We start from the raw sequence: 9,544 nt of genomic DNA, 5'->3' as shown, positions 1-9,544 counted from the left end.
CTTTCCTTTTCAAATGACGAACGGAAAGGAAGGAAGCAAGCACGTCCCGTTCTTGTTAAGTTCCTTGATCGGGGTTCGACCCGCTAACCTCCAACACTCATAACAGACGGTCTAACCATTAGGCCACCGAGTCTGTCTCGGAAACGATTGTTTCTTCTTCGAAAATGTTGGTGTAGTCAAGTCTGAAACCCTGGTGTTGGGCTAGGGGCTAGGGTGCCGGCTTGGGATCCTAGGATCCTGGGTTCGAATCCCGGTCGATCGCTGAATTAACGCCAGGGGGGTTGACTCAGCCTGTCATCCTTCCGAGGTCGGCTAATTGAGTACCAGTTCACTGGTAATTCCCTGTTTGTCGTTAAACGCGGCAAAAAGGGTTGGCGTCAGGAAGGGCATCCGGCCGTAAAACATTGCTTCAAAAAGGGGACAAAAAAAACAACAACAACCACGGTTCCCGAAAAAGGCCAACCCCCGCTTTGCGGGGAAAAATGGCCTCTAAATGTGGTTATATTTTATATTTAGTCAAGTCTGAGCCAGCGTTGTTGCATACATCATATTTTATTAAAGACTAGCGAAGCACTAAATGCATACCGTGGACGCAGGTAATCAATTTAGAATTTATGGCAAAACTCCACGTGTTCAGCATCGATTAATTTACAAGCAAACTGCCTGGTTCTGGGTTTGTTATTTGGAAAGCTAGCTCGTGTAACGCATGCAGCAAAAAGTCGATACACCATTATAAAAAGATTAAGTTAAGGATAATAAGGAAATAATATCTGAATACATATTTACGTATAAATACATATTACAACCAGGGCATTCGACACTAAAGTTAAGGTAGACAGAATGATAAAAATTGAACAATCCTTATTGTTGTTTGTTCGTTTTTTTGCAAGGACAAAAAATAAAATAAAAAAATACTTTGTACAACTTTCTGAAATCTAAAATATACGGTCAGTAGCAAGGTAAACGGTCGTGCCCCCAAGATGACTGCAGACAATTTATCTGCATGTGCAGCCAAATAAAACCCGTGACGTTGTGCTCAAAGGGTTAGGCACAATGGCAAAAGGTGTTTTTCATCCTTGGATTGTGCTGTGCGAGCTCACCGGGCCTCGTGTACTTCAAGCAATCTCCAGAAACCGTCCGCTTCCTGCCAAGATCAGCCAGGTGTACGACAGCACTTACTGGAAGAGAGATCCCTATCGTGACACGTCAACTACAGAGTTCAAGGAATAAGAGTGAGGCCTTAAGGACAACTGCCCTGAGTTTGCAAAAGTGTAAAAAATAAACAAATACAAATAAAAGACCTGTCATGGATGTGCAGGAAGAGGTGTGGGTTTTGTCAAAAAATTTCAAGCCATAGAACCGAACAGGCCATGTACATGTAACAAACAGGCAGCACACACATTAATGTACAGGGTGCTTAATAATATATAAATAACTTTAAAGTTCTTCGAGTGCCTGCTCAACTGTCAAGGCACACAAGGGAAATACACCGTTAACTTGAGGGTTTCTTGAGGTTTGACTCATCTGTCTTGTGATGAAACGTCATCTTGTCGTACTCTTTTTCACCGAGCTCCGGCGATGGCGTTGGTGCAGATTGCACGAGGCAAAGAAGAGGGGGGGAAATAAAAACCGTCTTCACTTGTGACCGAGTACAAGCTCAGGTCACTGAACTCTCCCCCGAGAGCATTCATCTCGGACAGCTGTGCTTCGATTGGCGATCCCGCTCGTTCCCACACCTCCCAGTCGTCTTCATTGGCGGGCAACGGATTGTTTTCTGCGATTCCTTGTGAACGCCAATGATGAGCTCCTTCGTTGTTCGACGAGCCCTGGTTTTCTTCCGTGTCTTCCTGGAACGTTTTGAGCGGCTGCTCTTGACTGCCTGTGACATCGTCTGATATGTGACCACGGTGAAGTTGCTCCGTGAAATTTTGTGTCAATTCTGTTTTGCCAAATATTTCCTCTCCTTCATCCATTACCTTTTCCTCTCCTTCCAAAGTTTTGTTCTCCTCTGTCTCATTGGCTTTATCACATTGTTCATCCCTATCTTCCAGTGCTCCTTCATCGCTCAAGATGTCGGTCTCCATGTCATCACAAGCAAAGCTAATCCTCATCAGGTTCCAAGTCCACAACCGTTTCTCCAAGTCCTTCCCATGCCTTGGCCCATCTGCCAGGTGTGACGATTCCATGCAATGTGCGGCACTTGCTTCGTCTTTTGCCGCTGCATCTATGTGCTCGTTATTGCTGTTGTTTCTGCCAATCCCGTCTTCCTGAGCAGGTTCCAGGACACAGCCGCTATCCACAGAACTGAGAGGTGAAGAGAGCTCTTTGGTTTGGGTTGGCGCCACCACAGATGCTTCCAGGCCTGGGGAAACACAGACAGGGCCTGGTTTAGACATAGACACGAGATTTAGACATAGACACGAGACCTATTCTGCATTAAGCCTCGATAATGAAAAATACCCACCCTTCAATGCCGATGCTGAATAATGAATAAAACCACAGTTTAGAGGCCATTTTTCCCCGCAAAGCGGGGGTTGGCCTTTTTCGGGAACCGTGGTTGTTGTTGTTTTTTTGGTCCCCTTTTTGAAGCAATGTTTTACGGCCGGATGCCCTTCCTGCTGCCAACGCTGTTTGTCGCCTTTTTACAACACACAGGGAATTACCAGTGAACTGGTACTCAATTTGCCGACCTCGGAAGGATGACAGGCTGAGTCAACCCCCCTGGCGTTAATTCAGCGATCGACCAGGATTCGAACCCAGGATCCTTGGATCCATAAGCTGTCACCCTAGCCGCTAGCCCAACATCAACACGATGCTGAATAATGAATGGGGCTTTAAATTAATTTACAAATGAATTCACCTCAAAGCCCCATAAAGAGCCAATTGGGAGGGTGGGTAAGGGGTGGGGCAGAGGTAAATTAAGAAAAAAAAGGTTTTTATTCACCATGATTTTTATTTTAAAAAAAAAGATTATAAAACGGTTTTTATTTACTATGTGGCTGCTTCTGGTTACGTGCTGGTGCTTGATGTCAGATGGAGGAGTTTTTTGTATTTTTTGGAAACGTCAAGCAAAATAATTGTCAAGACAAATCATTGATGGGCTGCTCTGATCTTTTTTTCATTATTACTCACACGTGATTTGGTGTTGCATGAGTGTGCGTGAGCATGTAGGTGATTGCCCTTTTTATGCCTCCGCCCCCGAAGATGGCCGGAGGCTTTATGTTTTCGGGTTGTCCGTCCGTCCGTCCGTCCATCCATCCATCCGTCAGTACGGTCTAAACCTCATTTTTCTCAGCAACCACATGTCCGATTGAGATGAAACTTCCAGGGTAGGAGTGACACCCATGCAGAATGTTTTCATGATAATTGTGATGTCATAGGTCACGTGGTATGGTAGCCATCTTGGATTAAATGCAAATAATTAAAAATTTATTTATCGGAAACTGCTGAATGGAAAAATTTGAAACTTGGCACATTGTCAAGTACTCTCAATGGGGAACAAAAGCATGATAATGATGACATCATAGGTGAAGTGCTATACCAGCCAAAAATGTTTTAATCGAATTCCTTATCCTAAAAATCTGAAATTGCATGCACATGATCTATGACACATTTGTATTGAAATATTAAATTTATGACATCATAGGTCACATGGTTTGGCAGAAATATTGGATTTAACCTAAAACCCTGAAAAAGCATCTTCTCCCAAACCACGAAATTGATTGACTCGAAACTTTACATGTGCCATTGACTATGCATGGTGCTTGAAAGATGACTGGAGCGTCATTGGTCACACGAAAACGTCATTGGTCACATGATGTGGCAGCCATATTGGATTGAAGGAAAATATTAAATAATTATATCCCTGAAACCACTCTCCCTATCGATGCAAATTTTACAAATATCATATAACACCACCATCTCTTATCTTCCCACCATCCAAAACATTGATCTTTTCTACCCCCGTTAATTCACCACAGATCCACTTTTTTGAAATATCGAATTCTTTCCTGGAAGTTCTAGCAGAGTTCATGTGTTTGATACCTCGCCCTCCCCCACCCCTCCCATGCCCCCTCCCCCGAAGCCCTCTCCCTCCCACAGATCTCCCGATTTCCCTGTTCTCTGCTGTTATACATGTGTGCTTCCCTCTCTCTCCCCATCTGGTCTCCCACTCCCTTTATTGTATGTTTTGTGTGTCCGTTTTTTTTTTGTGATTGATGTTAGCTCTTAACCAAGCCTCGAAGTTGTATACAAAAAAATCAAATAAAATCGTAATTTTTTCGGCTTTTTTTGTTTTATTTCACTGCAAACCAAAGAAATAATATGTGGATACCAAAATATTTTTTAATTTCAACAATTTACTGGAAGAAATGGTGCATTATTTGAAAAAAGTGCAAGGGTGCCAATATTTTTGGCCACAACTGCATATATATATATATATATATATATATATATATATATATATATATATATATATATATATATATATATATATATATATATATATATATATATAATTTGTTGTTTTTTGCCTTTCTATGGCTGGTACACACGGGTGTGTGGTATAGACAGGATCGCCACTCCTCTCCATCCCTCTGCTGGTCGTTGGGGAATTCACCCTCTTCTGCCCATGCAGTTGGAGTCAACTGGACTCTCATCCACCAGATGTGCAAAGCCATCTGCCATTTAAACCACATGGCTGCGGACTGTTAGCCTGGTAAGGGGGGCTGACAGGTACTACACCTTGCCCACCGGTGACCTGGGGTTATGCAAGGCAGGGGCATCCATCTCCCTGAGGTATCAAAAGACACCCACATATCCTAATATTGCACCATTTCTTCCAGAAAATTGTCAGAGATTATTTCTGGCCCTTCTGGACCAAGGCCCTTCTCCCCCGATTGCTCAGTTTGGCCGGGCGGCCAGCTCTAGGAAGAGTCCTGGTTGTTCCAAACTTCTTCCATTTAAGAATTATGGAGGCCACTGTGCTCTTGGAAACCTTCAATGCAGCAGAATTTTTTTTTGTAGGCTTCCCCAGATCTGTGCCTCGACACAATCCTGTCTCTGAGCTCTGTAGGCAGTTCCTTCGACCTCATGGCTTGGTTTTTGCTCTGATGTGCATTGTCAGCTGTGAGACCTTATATAGACAGGTGTGTGCCTTTCCAAATCATGTCCAATCAATTGAATTTACCACAGGTGGACTCCAATCAAGGTGTAGAAACATCTCAAAGATGATCAAGAGAAATGGGAGGCACCTGAGCTAAATTTCAAGTGTCATAGCAAAGGGTCTGAATACTTATGTAAATGTGATATTTCAGTTTTTTCTTTTTAATAAATTTGCAAAACTTTCTAAAATCCTGTTTCCTCTTTGTCATTATGGGGTATTGAGTGTAGATTGATGAGGGAAAAAATGAATTTAAACGATTTCAGCATAAGGCTGCAACGTAACAAAATGTGAAAAAAGTGAAGGGGTCTGAATACTTTCTGAATGCACTGTGTATATATATATATATAAAGGGCTGACCTTCTGTAACTTTTCTTGGTTGCTAAATGCAGCTTTCTATGTCTAGTGGAGCATTGGGGTTATTTTAACTTATAATCCTAGCCACCTGGGGAAATTGATTAGGTAAGAGCTGATTGGTTGTTCCCTCCAATCATGGGAGAGACAAAGTGATTGGGTCTTGCTGCACACACACACAAACACACACACACACACACACACACACACACACACAAACACACACACACACACACAAACACACACACACACACACACACACACACACACACAAACACACACACACACACACACACACACACACACACACACAAACAAATGGAGGTGGATACTTTGAGACCCGGTAGATCTACCTACATTCCATCTCCTGAGGCCTACCCACGTGTTTGGGATAGTCAGCAAAAACAACTTGCATGCATACACACACGCATATATGTGCACACACTCACACATAGACACACATAGACATGAAGGTGGATACATCGAGACCTGAGGGTTCCGTTCCACCTTCTGAAACCCGCATTTGGAGATAATAACCAACGACACACACATTCACACACTCAATATTAAAAATTTCCCCTTCTTATTCTGATCTAAGGCTCAATGAAGAGCTTGTACATACATTGCATGTAGGACAAAGACATGAGCAGACATTAATATACTTTAACATTAATTATGAGGGCAAAGGGCAGACACATATGGGATTTGAACCTGGTTTCTTCACAGCATGAGCCAGGGGTTCAGATGAGAATGCTAAAGGACAAATATAGTGTGTGCAAGTATCCTTGTCAATCTACAAAATTATTGCTCTAGCCTACAGGGGGCACTGCATCAACAGCACATATGTGTTCCCACCAGCAAATGATACAACAACACCCAGATTCTGCAGAGGAACAAATGAACATACCGCCATCTGTCATTAGAGGTAAGACACTGCCCACCTTACCCAATAAAATTTTGTATACTGGAAGAGGCCATTCAACCCCATACATCTGTCATAACCACATCCAATATATTTAACTGGCATCTCATTTTATCTCATCGATCCAAATTGCATTAACAATCCATTTACTCAATTTAAAGAGCCTGGTGTTGGCTTAACAGTTAGGGTGCCGGCTTGGGATTTTTTTATTTTTTTTTGTATACAGAATCGAGGCTCGTGAAAGAGCTAACATTTATTTCACAAACAAATCAACCAGACAAACAAAATATAAAAAAAGAGGGAGCGGAAGACAAGATGGGGAGAGAAGGGGAAGCACACAAACACAATATTTGAGAGCAGGGAGATGTGTGGGAGGAAGAGGGCTTGGGGGGAGGAGGCGTGGGAAGGGGGGGGGGGGGGGAAGGGAGAAGTATGAAACACAAGGACACCAAGGACTTCCAGGACAGAAGTTGGTATTTCAAAAAAGTGGTTTTGGGGTGAAATTAGCTGGGGTAGAAAAGATCAAGGTTTTGGATGGGGGAAGATAAGAGATGGTGGTGAACAGCTGTTTTAAAGACCTGGAGGGTGGAGTGGGATTGAAGAGAGTGAGGGAGTTTGTTCCAGAGGCGGGAGAAAAAAGGAATGAAGGAGTGAAGGTGAGCAGAGAGTCTTGATTTTGGCAGTTTGACCATAAGAGGGTTGCAGGCAGATCTTGTGCGACCTGTAGGAATATTTGGGGGACAGAGCCCAGAAAGAGCTGTGGGGGCAAGGCCAGAGAGGTGTCGGTAGAAGACGGAAAGACAACCAACCTGCCTGCGGTGAGTGAGTGAAAGACCCTTGGAGTTAGCTTCATTGCGGGAGATTCCAATGATTCTGAACGCTTTGGTTTCAACAGCGTGAAGACGAGCTAGGTGTGAGGCAGGAGCACCAGCCCAGAGGGGAGAGCAGTATTTCATTGAGCTGCGGATGAAAGCCTTGTATGTGGTGAGAAGCTCAGGTGTGCCAAGGAAGGACTTCGCACGACGGAGGATGCCCAGTCGGCGACTGGCTTTGGAGGCCAGATTTGAAATGTGGTTTTCCCAGGAAAGATCATGGCAGATAGTGAGACCCAAAAGCTTGAGTGACAGAACTTCTTGGAGAGGATTATTCAGAAAGTGGATGGGAGGGTTGTCCAGTCGGCCTTTTCGGAGAGACATCGTAAGAGTGTGAGATTTGTCAGGATTGAAAGACATGTTCCACTTGTTTGCCCAGTCTGTGATTTTGTCCAGGTCTGCAGAGAGTGAGGCGGCTGCAGACTGCCGATCTGAGGGATGAGGAATGGAGCGACAGAGAGTAGAGTCATCAGCAAAGAGATAGAGAGGATTTTCAAGAGAGTCAGAGAGATCATTGATGAAGACCAGAAAAAGCACAGGGCCCAGAACACTGCCTTGGGGAACTCCAGCCTGAACAGGAAGAGGAGATGAGAGAAACCCATTCAGGGCCACACGTTGACCGACTAGAGAGGACGTCCGCCAGCCATGCGTGAAGATTTCCATGGATACCAAAGGAGGAGAGTTTGGTGAGCAGAGCGGGGTGCCAGACCGTATCGAAGGCACGTGATATGTCAAGGGAGACAGCTCTAATTTCCTGTTTGGCATTGAGGACCTCCATCCATTGTTGAGAAAGCAGAAGCAGCATGTCCAGAGTAGAGTGACCAGGTCTGAAACCAAATTGATGATCAGAGATCAAGCCATTGGAGAAGAGGAAAGATTTCATATCTGAAGCAATGATGGATTCCATGACTTTGCTGATAATTGGGAGAAGGCTGATTGGTCTGTAGTTGCTAGGATCTGTTTTTGCACCTTTTTTGTGTAAAGCGGTGATGTTGGTTGATTTCCAAGCAGATGGCAGATGACCTTGAGCAAAAGAGAGGGTGAAGAGAACAGAGCGAGGGAGTGAAAGAGTGGAAGAACAGGATTTTAGGACCCGTGGGCTGATGCCGTCAGGTCCAGTTGCAGAATCAGAGTCGAGGGTTGACAGAAACTTTTCCACCTTGTCAGGAGGAAAGGACACAGAGTCCAGGAGCAGCTGGGTACGACTGGGTACGGTGGGTACAGAGAGGGATGGGTTTGGGACACAAGATTTAGAGGCAAACACAGAGTTGAGGCATTCAGCTTTTTCACGTGCGGAGTCAGCCGTGTGGCCGTTTGAGGTGAGGGAGGGGATGGAGGGGGAACAAACACCAGAAACAGATTTGACCAGACGCCACCAGGATTTGGAAGAGGGAGACAGATAAGAGAGTTCGGTCTTGAGAAGATAAGACAAGAGAGTTCGGTCTCGGATCCTAGGATCCTGGGTTCAAATCCCGGTCGATCGCTGAATTAACGCCAGGGGGGTTGACTCAGCCTGTCATCCCTCCGAGGTCGGCAAATTGAGTACCATTTAACTGGTAATTCCCTGTGTATCGCAAGAGGCGACGAACAAGGTTGGTGGCAGGAAGGGCATCCGGCCATAAAACATTGCTTCAAAAAATGGGACCAAGGTGCTCGAGAAAGGCCAACCCCTGCTCTGTGGGGGGAAAATGGCCTCCAAAGGTGGTTCTAAAGAGGTCTATGAGGCCTTGAGGGCTGGCAGGATGATGTAGAAGTGTGCACACTTGCCTCTACTCTCTCTAGCCTTGGTTTGAATCCCGACCTCGCTAAAAACTATCAGTTCGGGGTTTTACAGGCAGGGTGATTCATCAGTGTCCTTGTTGTCATCAATGTGTCCCTTGCACCGACATTAAACAGGCGTCCCGTCTCCCGGCATTCGTTGATGGACAGCATTAGTTGATGGACGTTAAACATCCCACAGTGTACTTCGCGAAGAGTAGGCGAGCTATCACTGGCACCCTGAACAAATTACAAATTCCTGTTCTAACTACTGCTGGGAAGGCAATGGCAAACCACCCAGTATAACCCTTACCAATAAACTGCTTCAGCAGCACAGTCACTGTAACAGAGTATCGTACATCCGAAAGAGGCCTTGGTATCAACTTAAAGGCCTTCCTTTGTGAAATGAGTCACCTAATAATGTTGTCCCTATGAAAATTAAACTAATTCCACTTCATGACCTCATGGCATTCATAA

General features: G+C 44.7%; 1 protein-coding gene across 1 annotated transcript in view; it reads right to left on the bottom strand.

Annotated features, from left to right (window-relative positions):
• Window positions 1-533: 533 nt before the first annotated feature.
• Window positions 534-9,544, bottom strand: part of LOC137439628 (rho guanine nucleotide exchange factor TIAM1) — a 124,872-nt gene continuing 115,861 nt past the window's right edge. Inside the window, exon 25 of the mRNA XM_078768487.1 lies at window positions 534-2,362. Within this exon, the coding sequence (XP_078624613.1) occupies window positions 1,563-2,362 (800 nt within the window). The 3' untranslated portion in view covers window positions 534-1,562. The remainder of the gene's footprint in view (window positions 2,363-9,544) is intronic.

This window comes from Myxine glutinosa, chromosome 14 (assembly GCF_964187855.1).
Source record: "Myxine glutinosa chromosome 14, kmMyxGlut1.1, whole genome shotgun sequence".
Lineage (NCBI taxonomy): Eukaryota > Metazoa > Chordata > Myxini > Myxiniformes > Myxinidae > Myxine > Myxine glutinosa.
This window is presented reverse-complemented; position numbering and strand designations above follow the sequence as displayed.